Source organism: Syngnathus typhle, linkage group LG14 (assembly GCF_033458585.1).
Source record: "Syngnathus typhle isolate RoL2023-S1 ecotype Sweden linkage group LG14, RoL_Styp_1.0, whole genome shotgun sequence".
Lineage (NCBI taxonomy): Eukaryota > Metazoa > Chordata > Actinopteri > Syngnathiformes > Syngnathidae > Syngnathus > Syngnathus typhle.
The window spans coordinates 862,830-876,686 of NC_083751.1; the positions used below are offsets into that span (position 1 = coordinate 862,830).

At 46.7% G+C, this 13,857-nt stretch overlaps 1 protein-coding gene across 3 annotated transcripts; it reads left to right on the forward strand.

Annotated features, from left to right (window-relative positions):
- Positions 1 to 3: 3 nt before the first annotated feature.
- Positions 4 to 12,743, forward strand: dnajc6 (DnaJ (Hsp40) homolog, subfamily C, member 6). 3 transcript variants are annotated; one of them, XM_061297023.1, is made up of 19 exons: positions 4 to 314; positions 2,183 to 2,324; positions 3,196 to 3,331; positions 4,100 to 4,149; positions 4,260 to 4,408; positions 4,807 to 4,929; positions 5,210 to 5,343; positions 5,615 to 5,809; positions 5,878 to 5,995; positions 6,216 to 6,295; positions 6,417 to 6,610; positions 7,296 to 7,664; positions 7,877 to 8,017; positions 8,126 to 8,227; positions 8,294 to 8,431; positions 8,502 to 8,828; positions 8,910 to 9,058; positions 9,142 to 9,318; positions 11,315 to 12,743. In XM_061297023.1, exons 2-19 carry the CDS (start codon positions 2,312 to 2,314, stop codon positions 11,414 to 11,416), a joined length of 2,697 nt encoding a protein of 898 aa, XP_061153007.1. In that variant the 5' UTR covers positions 4 to 314; positions 2,183 to 2,311; the 3' UTR covers positions 11,417 to 12,743. The 3 variants fall into 3 exon arrangements, with proteins under 3 accessions (XP_061153007.1, XP_061153005.1, XP_061153006.1); XM_061297021.1 differs by lacking the exon at positions 4 to 314 and having other exon boundaries at positions 2,008 to 2,324; XM_061297022.1 differs by lacking the exon at positions 4 to 314 and having other exon boundaries at positions 2,008 to 2,324; positions 7,877 to 7,945.
- Positions 12,744 to 13,857: the final 1,114 nt, after the last annotated feature.

Here is a 13,857-nt window from a genome sequence, read left to right on the forward strand (position 1 = left end):
CACTGGGGGCGCAGTTTTGCAGATCCATGTAGCGGACGCGTGTGCTAGCACGGAATTAACCCCGGCCGGCGGCGGCGGCGGCGGCGGCCACATCTCGGGATTTACCACAAGCTTGGATGCTGTGGGCTTCTCCTGCATCAGAATGGGATGCGTTTGCTGCTGCTGCTGCCCGGTTCAAACGCATATCTGGGACAAGAAACGCGTTGACCTTTGACTTGCAGCTGACGACAACACAAAGGTCGCTGAGTGACAGCGAGAAGCTTAGAAGCGCATCTTTGCGGAGCGATAGGATTGCGCTCCCGAATGCCTGAAAGGTAACATTTGTATCGCGTGCGTTTCATTTGTGCATGGTGCATCTGACAAAAACGGGGGATGTGCTTAAATAGTCTTTCAGTGACCGACCGACCGGACAGACGAAAAAGCCGGATGTTGTCATTACGTAACACGCGCACACACACACGTCAGTCCGTGGAGAATATCGTGCATCTTTCCTCCTTTTTTCATTTGTAATCTGACAAGTTGTGTTGCAAAATGCGTACATGGCAAGGGGACTGACTGACTGACTGACTGATTTGCTGTAGCCTGTGTTGCATTTTGCGTGAGCGTGCCACCATTGCATGCGTCATTCACCTGATGGTCTCCAGGTTAGCGCCGTAAGCTGTCACTTTGACGTTTGACGTGACCAGTGTCTTGTGCAAACAATCCACAATCAAGACACTAATAAAAAGCAATACATTCGAGAGAACGGTGTCTGTGTTGGCTCGCAGTGACGTCACCGCAGTTACGTCACGTGAGCGGCTTAGCCACTGTTTAGGGTTTTATGTTCCTGAGTGGCCTTCTTGAATGAGACAGACTCTAAACAATAATGCTTGCTCAAACAGGGGGGAACATATTCTGAAAACGGATTCAGTTGCATTTTTATTTTTTAGGTTAAGTGATAATTACGCACTAAATCGTTTCTTTTCATGCATTTTCAGTGACCTTGCAATAACTTGCTAAACATGTGTCCAAATGAGAGGGGCAATTTTAAGACTTGCAGGATGATAAAATGAACGACTCAACTTGACTTGCTGGGCCAAAAAGGATGAAAAGAACCTTTTTGGACAACTTGCATTGCAATGAGTACCGGCCTAATGCGTGAGGTCTTTGAGAGGTGTGCACGTACAGTCTTGCTCTTCCTTGGAGATGCTACACATTCACTCCCAGGCTGCCATGGTCAGGAATGACAAGGGAAAGTCTAAGAATGGAGCGCTTGTGCATTGGAGGGGTATCGTTTCCTCCCTCTTGAGCATTCCGTTCCCGCTGTGCTTCCATCCGCTCGCTCGCTCGCTCGAGTTTCCCAGGCTCATATCCTCTGTTCGCAACCATGAAAGTGTTGCCAGGGGACAGAGCAAAAGGAGGAAGCATTCCGCCACTGGTCAGTGTTCTGCCCTGCTTAGACTCAAGGTCAAGATTTGAAATGGAATTGCAGTGAATACAAAGATGCCTGACTGACTGACTGAAATCTGCTGACCCCCCACGGCCCTTTTTTAACCATCGGTCTTGCATTGAATAAAAAGATGCCTGACTGACTGAAATCTGCTGACCCCCCACGGCCCTTTTTTAACCATCAGTCTTGCATAATGGTTAATCATAAAAGCTTCCATCCAATTAAGAGAGAATGAAATGCAATGCTACATATAATCATTCAGGTGGGCAGAGTGCAGGAATCAATCAGTCTGGGTAGCAAAGAGTGGAGTAGAAGTTGTTGGAGTAAGGGATTCAATACTGGGCATGGAAAGGGCTACATGGGGGCACATTATTTGGCTCTACGTCCCTGACACGACTGTGCAACACTGCGGCACTGGAGGGAGAGAGATAGGGCGACAGAGAGCGAGCGAGCATGCGTGCCAGGGAGCGAGTGACGGAGCACATCTCCCTACCTCCCACCCCCCCCAGACAGCAGTGAGACCGTCCGTCCGTATTCTCTCCTCCCCGGTCGTACATGTGCTGCATCTAGCGGTAGCAACGATAGCATCCGTGCTTGTGCAGGAGACGGCACGGGGCGCCTTCAAAATAGCTTTGGATTTTTTGGAGGCGGGGGAAAAAATAGCTTTACTGCACAGTTGCTGTTTTTTTTGTGATGAGCTTGCTGGGCGCATATAAGAAGAAAAGCACTTATAATGGCTATGAATGTTTGCAGTTGGTCGATAGTGGCAGAGATAGCTTCATTACCGGCAGAGGAGGAGGAGGAGGCACGCACGGAGCAGGCCCGGTAGCGGCTCTCCACGGACCCAAGGCCAGCCCGGGGAAAGTGGAAGACTGCAGCACCATGGACAGCTCAGGTACGAGACCGGTCACAGGAAGTCAGCCATTCAATCTTCAATTGGCAGATGGCTAACAGCAGACCCAGTGATTTTCAGGCCTCTGTGTAGTAGGCTGTGGTGCCATGTCACCTCCAGCTTCAAATGAGTCTTAAAATGATTTCACAAAATTGAGGAAAACCCTGCACCCCGTTCAGCAAGCATTTCATGTCTTCCGTGATATATTGCCTTGAAAGTGTACTCTGATTGACTGTTATTATTATTATTCATTCTCTTTTTATTCTGGTCAGGTCTAAGACTAAAAGCCATGACTATATTAGTCTTATTTTAGGTAAAAAGAGAACTGATGACATTTTAGCAGATATTTTCAGTCATGCAATTCTATTTGATCTAAATCCACGAATACAGACATTGAAGATACTCTGATTTGAATCATCTTCAGCATTTTTTTTCTAACCATGCACATCCCATCCATTTCAATAAAATGATAGATATATCTAGGCCAGGAGATTAACTCCACAACTGCCTTGCAGGTAGTTTTGCGTCATTTGAATCCACTGGACATGTGGGCAGTCCAAGTCAAACAAATGCGGAGTTCTTTTCCAGCACTGATTAAAAGGCACAACAGCTAAATGTAGCCATGAAAGACAAAATTGGACATATATTGGCCACTTTGATATATTAGCCCCCCCCCCCCCCACACACACACACACACAAACGCATATACACCGTTATTGATGACATTTTGAGGACATACGATTGAGTGGTTTAGTTGGTCTCTCTGTGGCAGGCACCATATTGCACGTCTTTAAATCCACCACTAGGTGGCGTTCAAAAAGTCTACTTTTGCTTTCTATTTATTTTGGTCTGGTCAAATGTTTTCTTTCTCCAGATATGGATGCCAACTACGGTGGAGGATTGTTGGATATGGTTAAAGGCGGAGCTGGGAAGTTCTTCAGCAACTTTAAAGACAATCTCAAGGACACACTAAAAGACACTTCCACAAAGGTCATGCATCAGGTTGCCACGTAAGTATTTGTAAATCATGGACTTCTCATATTCATTTTTTGATCTGATTTGGCATACAAAGAAAAAAAGGAATTGACCTCGCCGTTCCAATACTTTTGGAGGGGCCATTTTGTTTGAGCATGCGTGTGCTCCTTCCATCCACATTCATTTACAGAGCTCTGCGTCGATTCAAGTGACTAAGTAAAAGAAGAGAATTCAAATCTCTTCTTTGATTTGTTGTTGTTTTTAAATGAGGTGAGCTATATGTGAAAGAGAACACCAGAGTCTGGCACAGCGTGCTCCACTCACTGTTTGTGCTCTGGGCCCACAATGGGGGCTCTGTTTTGCAAAAAGACCACATGGATTAGCTTTCACTATTGACTCAGCAGATCTGATCCTGAATATTCCTGCCCCCCTCTCCTGTCCTGTTGGTTCTTCTTTACAGCTTTGCTCATCTGTTTGGACTCTGGCTCTCCCCACTAATAAATTATTCATGCTAGTTCATTGTGCTAAATGGCCAGTGCACCGCTGTTATGCAGAAGGCTGCATTTCATCACGACATGTTTGTTCTGTGCATAGACTGTACGCGTGTAGGAGGCATGAACAATGAGGGAGGTACACTGCTATGGCAACCAGCACAAAGCTCAAGATGAAAAAAGTCCTTACACACATTCATTCTGGACTCTCGGCTGTGTGAATGAGTGTTATTTTATACGGTGAAGAAATTGGATTGACTTTGACCTTTCTCTGTGAAAATGTGCATAAAAGGGAATGCTCTTTTTTTGCAGGTACACCAAAGGGGAGCTCGACATAGCCTACATCACGTCAAGAATCATAGGTAAGTGCAAAAGTCTTTTAAATAATAATAATAATATTATAATACGTTTGCTCTTTGTTCCACTGCTTGACTTGTAAAGTAGCTGAGTTGTTAATGATGTCATTTTTCAGTGATGACCTACCCGGCCGAGTCTGTGCAGATTGGCTACCAAAACCACGTGGAGGACATTCGGTCCTTCCTGGATACACGTCACGCTGACCATTACACTGTCTTCAACCTGTCACAGCGCAACTACCGCGGAGCCAAATTCCCCAACAGGGTAAAATAAACACAGAGAAACGGTCTTGCTGTGGCCAATGTATGTCCAACTTTGTCTTTCACGGCTACATTTAGCTGTTGTGCCTTTTAATCAGTGCTGGAAAAGAACTCTGCATTTGTTTGACTTGGACTGCCCACATGTCCAGTGGATTCAAATGAAATATTTTTGCCGCAAAACTACCTGCAAGGCATTTGTGGAGTTAATCTCCTGGCCTAGATATATCTATCTTGCCTGTGGAAGGAAGTTAGCTAGCCTACCTTGACGCTTGACTCATCATTGTGTTGTGTTGCTGGAATGCTGCTACCAGCCAGCGCGCTCCAACTTCGACATCTCCTCCTTCCTCTTTTGTTGGGTTGTTTTCACCCTTTTCCTGTGGTGCCATCTCCGTGCTCCTCCAGGTTTCCGAGTGTAATTGGCCCGCTCTGCAGGCTCCCAGCCTCCACAACCTCTTTGCTGTTTGTAAGAACATGCACAACTGGCTCAAACAGAATCCCAAGAACGTGTGCGTCATCACCTGCTCGGTAAGACTTTCAGCTTGTCTTTGAAAGGTTCCAGAAGAAATGGAATCCAATGTTGTCCTTTTTCTGTCCTGTGTAATTGTTTGATGGCAAATGTGAAATCCAATTGAACACTTTTCCGTCATTTGCTTCTGCAAATGAGAATTGTTGCCTCTCATGAACCTGAAATGAGCTCGTAATAGTACTTCACCCGATGTGAGATGGTCAAACGGTTTCACGTTACGTGCTCCTTTTCTTCTTTTCGAGAAATTGAACTTGAACACGCTCGCTGTGTGCTTTTTAGGACGGCCGTGCGCCCTCCGGTGTGTTGGTTTGCGCCATGTTTTGCTTCTGCCACCTCTTCAACAATCCCGTTCCGGCCGTGCAACTCCTCAGTGCCAAGAGACCAGGCTCGGGCCTCTGGCCTTCACACCGCAGGTAGAGTAGCTGAAAATTGTACTCGAGTAGCGCCCAAGCAGGAAGTCTGCTGCGTTGTGGGGGTTCCAATTGCCATTTGAAGGCTTCAAGTTACATAAAGGCATAAAGGAACTTAATAGGTCACAACACAATAGTTTGTCTTTGTGAGCAGAACAACATTTTGGGGTCTAGAACTACGTCACATGTCCAAATGTGGTCATCATCCAGATAGTGAAATGATTTGATTGCCTATTGACCTCGGAGCAGTGGTTCATAGGTTGCTCTCTGGCAGGTACATCGGCTATGTATGTAGCATGGTGTCGGAGAAGCCCAGTCTACCCCACAGCAAGCCTCTGAAGATCAAGGCTCTCACCATCAGTCCAGTGCCCTGTTTCAACAAGCAACGGAGCGGCTGTCGGCCCTTCTGCGACGTGCTCATCGGAGAAACCAAAATCTTCTCTACGGCCCAGGAGTACGAGCGAATGAGGTACAGCCGGCCGCGTTTGGACACTTCGATATGATTCCATGGATTCATTCTATTTGGTGTATGATTAGAGAGCACAGAGTTCAAGAGGGCAAAGTGGTTTTTCCTCTGGGCGTCAGCGTGCAAGGAGACGTCGTCGTTTCTGTCTATCACATGAGGTCCACCATAGGGGGACGTCTGCAAGCCAAGGTACAGCTTGTTTTGTCAATGATATATTCAAATGCAACCTTTCAAGGTGAACATTTGAGATAAAAAAGAAAAAATCAATACACTTTGTGGAGTTTCATTTTTGATCACAGTACTTTTAATAATGTCAGATCCAGCTAATATCAATTCAACAGGAAATATTCCAATCCAACTTTTCTTTAAGCCTCACTTGTTGAAAGTAACACTTTTCTTCACCCTTTAGGTGTCGAACATGCAGATTTTCCAGATCCAGTTTCACACTGGCTTCATTGCACCCGCAACCACTATGTTGAAATTTAACAAGTAAGTATTGGTGACTACTTGTACAGGTCTCGGTCTTAACAAAAAAATGTGTTATCCCTACGTGTAACTGCTGTTAGATACTAAAAGCACTGTCAGTTTATCACCTCGTATCTCCTGTCAGACCAGAGCTGGACGCGTGCGACTCTCCCGACAAGTATCCCCAGCTGTTCCATGTGATATTGGACGTGGAGGTGGAGGGCTTAGACAAACAGAAAGACCTCACGCCACCCTGGGAGCAGTTCCCGTCAAAAGATCTGAGTCCCAATGTGCTTTTCACCTGCCATCAGGAACATCAGGATGCTCTCGCCATCGCCGGTACTTGTCCTACTGATTACAATATAGTGTCTTTTTAATTCTAGGAAATGAAAATAATTGACGGATGTACTGTACATTTAGTTGTGCAATGATAACGACAAATACTGATGGAGCAAAAATGAGTCCAAACCCATTTTTTCCAATGAAGTTGCCGCAGAATAGTGCTGTTTAACTAACTTACTAACACTCACTCACAAAGTCACTTTTATTTTTGGCCCACCAAGATGAGATGGAAGGCTTGGATTTGGAGGGTAAGACAGTAGTGGAGTAGAACTGTACAAAGCTCCAGTCTAGCAGAACAAGGGCCCATTCAATTTGATCATGGAGAATATATTGATATGCATATGGCATTGAAATGATTGCTTCAACTACTGCAAACACATGTGATTTAATCATGTGTTCAAATCTCCAGTGATTGTATTGAATGGAGCCTGGAAAAAAAAGTGCTTCAAATGCCCCTGATGCAAATCTCCGTTGTAAATATAAAGTAGGACTTCTTAGGCTCCAACCCTTTGGACATGACAGACAAGACGCCATTCAATTTTGGATGATGCTAAAACCTTTAGTTCCATTATTTCCTCTTGATCCCATTTTTACTGGGCAAATATAATTGCGTCTATTTTATTGCTGCTTTGAATTGTTCTCTTTCTCTGTTCTTCCGTTCATTCTCCAAACGGTCCCCCAGAGCCAAGCAGGCCCCACGGGGGTCCCGACGGCCGAGGCCACGGTGAGGAAAGCGAGCCCTCTGACGACGACATGATCTCCCTCTCCAGCCAGCGGAGCAGCACCAGCACAGCCCCCCATAAAGGGGATCAGCCTTCTCCGACCCCCGTGGACCCGGACCCACCCGGAGAAGTCGATCTCCTTGGCCTGGGTGGCGAAGATATCAAGCAACCACCTCCCGTTACCCACGCTCCATCCACGAGCACTGACCTCCTGGGGGACTTGTTCGGGGCTCCACCGCAGCCAACCAGCGGGGCGTCATCCAATCACTCCACTCCACGTAAAACAGTGGCGAGCTCTGCCTCGCCGTGTGCTTCCCCTGGCCCACCAGGTGAGTAGACACAATGCAATCCGGTCCATTGGCAGAGGGCCTTTCTTTTCTATTGCAAGATTTTTCTCAAGCTTTTTGTCAATGTTTCACTTCAAGTCAACACTAAGTACTCACGATTGACAATTATGAATTATTGAATTATGAAGCAAATGGGAAATATCCCATGGAATAACTTGAATGCATATGGAGCCTAGTTTTTGTGTGATCCCCAGTGTTCGACCCCTTCGGAGGCGGGCCTAGGCCTCAACCTCAGGAGATGATGGGCTCGTTCCTCGGAGCAGGTACGGAGCAGTCGGCCTCCTTCTTGCATGCCGCTCGCTCTCCATCCCCCACCTTGCAGCCCGCAAGCTTTGGTGAGGCGTGTCTCTTCTGCTCTCGTGCTCGTTGTCGTTGAGCATTCGCTGCTAAAAGATAAGAAGCAAAAAAAGACTCCAGGGTGCTAAATGACTTTTCTCGAATAGGACGGAGTTCCCCCGTCCAAGCCGCTACCCCGAGTGTCAACATTCAGCAGCAAAACGTCATGGGAGGCTGGGAATGGAACAGGACAGCCACCACCGGCGCAGGTACAACCGAGCTGCACCCAACTCAAGTACTATTAGAAGAAATGAATATCCTTTCTAATTTTGGAGGAGGAGGCGGCGGCGGCGGCTTGGGAGTGGGCAGTCGATCGGCCACGACGAGTCCAACGGGCTCGCTCCACAGCACACCCACCCACCAAAACAAGCCAAACACTCTGGACCCCTTTGCTGACATAGGTAACCTCGGGGGTAAGTTACTGCCCGGCATTTCAAGGAGCCGCACTCGAGTTACGGACGTAAACTCAGCTCTTTCTTCCAGGAGGTTCTGGATTCTCCAGCAAGCCCACCACACCGACAGGAACGAGCCCTTCCTTTCCTTCCACGGGCTCTCCATCGCGGTCTCCGCAGCATGCAGGAGGGTGGCAGCCCCACTCGGGAGCTGCTTTCCCATCGTGGCAGCCTAACACTGCCACAGGAGGCTGGCAGCCGCAAGGACAAGGAGCCACTCCCCAGCCCAAGCCAAGTCCGAGCCACGTGTCCGGCGGGCCTCACACTTCGCCGCAGAACCGACCCAACTATAACGTTAGGTTCTCTGCAGGCGGGGGTGGATCACCCGGCGCTGCGGGCAAAGCACAGACGGGATTGGGTGAGAATCAAACGAATGATAATAATAAAATTCAAACCATCTTTGAATGTCTCTCTGCTTCCTTCCCTCCCTTTGTGGCAGGCTCTAAGCCCAAGGCTTCCAATGCCAACTTTGATGACCTGCTGTCTGGTCAAGGCTTTGCAGGGGCCAAAGAGAAGAAAGGACCCAGGACTATTGCAGAAATGAGGAAGGAAGAAATGGCCAAAGAGATGGACCCGGAGAAAATAAAGGTAGCAGTTGTCTCGCTTTGGGTGATATTGTCAATACACACGCGTGCCAATGACTTGTTTGAAATGACATTTTTTTTTTTTAGATTCTCGAATGGATTGAGGGGAAGGAGCGCAACATCCGGGCTCTCCTGTCCACAATGCATACAGTGTTGTGGGAAGGAGAAACTCGCTGGAAGCCAGTTGGCATGGCTGACCTGGTGACTCCAGAACAGGTCAAAAAGGTCTACCGCAAAGCCGTCCTGGTCGTCCACCCAGATAAGGTGAGATGAAAGTGTTTTGAATGTTTTTAACCCCCGCACATTTTACGGCACATTATGAACTCATTCGTTAGTTTAATAATTTATCGGTCCTTTCATTTTATTGCATCAAACATCTTTTCCATTATTTGCATTGCTTTTTTTCTTTGAAAAGAATAGTAAGGTATAGGCCATCCAATCCTCATCGTATTTTAATCAATGTTGCTCAGGAACTTTCTGATACATGACACAATGAGATAAAATATGAAAGCCATGACCAGAAAAACGATCAGCCCCCCAATAACGTGACTCGTCAAAGTTCCAAAGGTGGGCTTCAACCAGTCAAACAAAGACGTCTTTTCCTGCTGAACGACATTTGTTGTTTCACGAAGGTGGCTAACTCTATTAGCCATGGTGATATTATAGTCAGGCACAAAGGTACAACATTCAGACCCCACGACAGAACAAGTCCCCCGTCTGGCCGCTAAGAGAAAATCCAAAGCCGCTCGCTTTTGTAAAGCCAGCAGTCGCACCGAAGCCAGTTCGCTGGATATGAGCCCGAGCGCCCTGCCCCTTTCGTTGGCGATAATCTCCATCGCGCGAGACAGATGGCCCATTTGATCCAAATCCGACGTAACGCCGTAAAAAGGGAGAAGAGGACCAATGGCGTTCTTGAACGGGGACTGATGGTGCGTCCGGAATGAATCCGAAAGGGCCCGTCTCGGCCTGTGAAGAGGAGGTAACGACTGAGTCACTCTCATGGCCGGGATGACGTACGCTAAGCCGCAGCGGCCTTTGTAATCCACCGGAAGATACGGGTAACCCATGTTGCCGCACACCCAGTACATTCCCACCGGAGACGAGACGGAGCAGAGGGCAGCGCGCTGAGCCAGCGCCTTGAGCCGGGCCGGGCCCGCCATCTCCAGGCAGCGCTGAGGCCTCCGTTGCACCGTCTGAAAGTCACCGTCGGGGCGACTCGGGTCCCGCTTAAACGTACGAAGGCAGTCCGATTCTCCTACGGGTGCCGTCCCGTCATTTTCCAAACACCAGGGAAACTTTGGAGGAATGAGCTGTACAGGAACGGGATGAGGCCTTTTCACACACTTGTTGCAGTTTGTGCGCACTCCCGAACAGTTGAGAGGTCGCATTTTGGACAGAGCAGGGCGTCCGGGGCGAGAGTAAGACTGAGAGAAGGGGATATGCAGAACGTGGCAGGTGTCGCGGTCAGAAGCGGGCAAGGCCATCAGGGGCAAGCCCGCTCCGGCCGTGTAGGGCGTCAAAGCGCAGACGTAGCAGCTGGAATTAGGCTGGAGGTGCTGGGCCATTTGCCTCGCCATCGTCAGGAAAACGTTGATATCGTCCACCCTGGCGTCGGAGGTTACCTGTGGCGCACCGAGGATGGACTCCACCAGGACCACCACCAGAAGAAGCGTGGGCATCCTGATGGCAGACAGGAGAAAAAAAGGGGTCCTCTCATGCAGACAGTGTCTTTGGATTTAAGAGCAGCACCAATCAATCATCAGGGTTCAGCATGTGATTGTGGAGTCTCCTCCCTTCCCTTCTCCTTATCTATCAGCATGTCACACGGTTCATTCATCAATCTTTACTAAGCAATCACTTTCAGGAGGCCTCAGAGAAACATTTTGACAGCATCTGCAGCGAGCCTGTGTTTGCCTCCACCTGGAGCAATCACAGTTAGATGTTTGCATGACGCCTTTTTCCATTTGCTCCTTAATGTATGTGAACAGGCTCCATGTGTTGACACTGTTTCTGGGCTTCCTGCTGCTTCAGAGTGCATTTCGGGATTTCTCACCAAACACCGGCTGAGGCAGGCTTTTTCCATTTAAGGATATCTTAAGGAGTCTGCAAAATATATATATATTTATTTTTTTTCTAACCAAACCCCCCAAATTCTTCCAAAAACAAAAGTGTATCCATCCCCACAGACACATTTTCCACTTGTGTGCTTAAGAGAAAATGCCATTCGTCACTAATTTCCGTCTTTCGTTACCCATCGCAGGCAACGGGACAACCCTATGAACAATACGCCAAGATGATTTTCATGGAACTAAATGATGCCTGGTCAGAATTTGACAGCCAAGGACAAAAACCTCTGTACTGAAAAAAACAAAATGGATTGCAAAGAAATGAGGGAAGAGAAGATCCTGACACGTTTCAAAGCACTCTGGTCAATATTTGCATTCATACAGCCACCTCACACATTGAACACATGTTCTTTTACTGCCATTGTGTAAAATCATTTGTGCAATATTATCTCAGCGCTCAAACACTATTGAGCAAATCGGACTTGATCAAACTAAAAGAGTCGATAGTGCCCATACAAGATAAGAGCAAAAGTCATCAGCGAGTAGACTGTGACCAAGTTGACGACACTAAGTGTTCCCGTTGACAGACTCCAATATGACAATAAAAGCTGACAACGGATATTGTGGAACATAGCGATCGATACCAATTTCGACCATTGCCTTTTTCCTGGCTGTAATTTGGGATCAGCACATGTAGAGTTGTAAACATGAAGCACTTTGAAATGAGTGCTAGCTAGTTTGGTCAAAGCACAAACAAAAGAGGAAAGGCAATTATTAGTCATTAATTTGTGCATTATCAGCACAGGGCTCCCCTTTTTTTAAAATATATAAATTGTGCTTGTCTTTTGCTCAACTGATTGAAAAACTTGCACATGTCTGAGCCAGTAACTCCTCAACAGAGTTTCCAACTACACTAGAGCAAAGGTTACGCAATGCCACGAATCGCCTGTTGCTCCCCCAACTCGTTAGAATGCAATAATGGGTTGACTTTGCAACAGGTCTGGAATGAAATCCTAATGTAATACTGACGGAAATCTTCTTTTGTCTCCATAAACCGGCTGGTACTGTAAAAAGCGACATTGAAATTGATGCCGTGAGCTTACTTGTGGATGACCATTTCTCTCTTTGATTTGTTTTAATAATGCTCATACAGTTTGTCAGGAATAGCATCAAATTAAAGCTAATTGACATATTCCAAGACATTTCCAGTCCATTTGATGCCTGTTTTCAGACCCCATTTATTGGAATCCCGTTACTGTTGTCATTTTGTCGGAATCTTTTTTTTTTTTCAGGACTCTCTTATCTGTATTTTGTATAGTGAGTGAAAAGCAAAAGACGCTTTAATTGATGTCTGGGATCCAAAATGATTTGGATCTCGCAAAGCGTAGCGGGCGCTCAGAGACACGTGCAAACACAGGATTTGTTGTGTATGTTCTATTGTGCTCTACTTCCAAGGATGATCAATGTGAAAGTAGCTCCTAATCTGAATAATCCCTCGACAGTCATCCAAATACTATCAATATCTGTGTTGTACTCTGTGGATGTGTGTATGGAAGTGACTATTGGATATTTGATGTCTTTGCCTGTCTGCTGTATTACTAAACCGAGTAAAATAGGAGTTGATGTGTTCCCTTTCATTTGCATACGTACGTACGTATATGCTACGCACGCACACTGTTGCTGCAGCCAAAGTTTTTGCCCCCACCACCCGAATGGCGACGTTTATGCAAGGAAAGCGTCATCAATTATTGGACTCGTCGGGCAGGCACACAAACAAGTCTTGAGAATTTTCTTTCATGTGTTCCTGGAAGACCTGGAAGCATACAATGAGCACTTCTCAGTAAATGACTTTGATTCAAAGCAGGTTAGGTATGGCCTATTTGTGCAACTGGAAAAAACAATTTACCGCATTCAAATATAGCTCGCCATGTCCTCGTGTAAAGATGATTTTTTGTACTGTATTGATTGTCCTTGTCTGTTTTTGTGTTCCAAACGAAACATCCCATACGGGAGCAGTTAAGCTGGACCCTATCAGGACATTGCCAAGGGGAAATTTGGGGCAATTTTCAATACCCCTGTAATCGGGTGAATCACTTGCTTCCTTGCTTTGCTCTTTCTTCCCTCTTGACGTACTTCCCGAGAGCCAATCGGTGCTGACCAATCCAAATCAGTTAGCGCAGGCTGTTTTGTTTTCCATTCTGTATTATTGTTAGAAATGCCACAACATTCCTTGAGTGTGTACTTTTGAGATGATTTGGCTTTGGGTGGTGCCTTGCTTGCCACCTGTGCTGTGGTTACTGGCAGTTTAAAAATAGCTTTTCATTTGTGTTCCACAGGGTCATGTGGGGCCCCCAAGCAAAATCATGCCAAGGGGCTGATAATATCTTTGGTCACAGCGTACCGTGCGAACCCAGATTTGACATATTTGTCCGATTGTGTCACACTTGTCATCATCCCAAGGGACTGGCAGTACTTGCAGTAGATGGTGCCAAACTTCATTCTAAAATAGGAAAAGAATTTGTTGTGCTTTTCCTTTTTCAAGCTCACGCAAATAAGATGTTTTGAAGTCAAATGAAATCGAACCGTTTCGCAATGTACTGAGGAAGGGTTAGTTTGCCCAAAAAAAGAGCGGCCAGTGGACTCTAGCGAAAAGTGTGCTAAACTAGCTGATGGTATACTGCAAGCCCAAGGTGGGCGATTCATTTTTTGAACGAACCACACCAATACGGCTATTTAT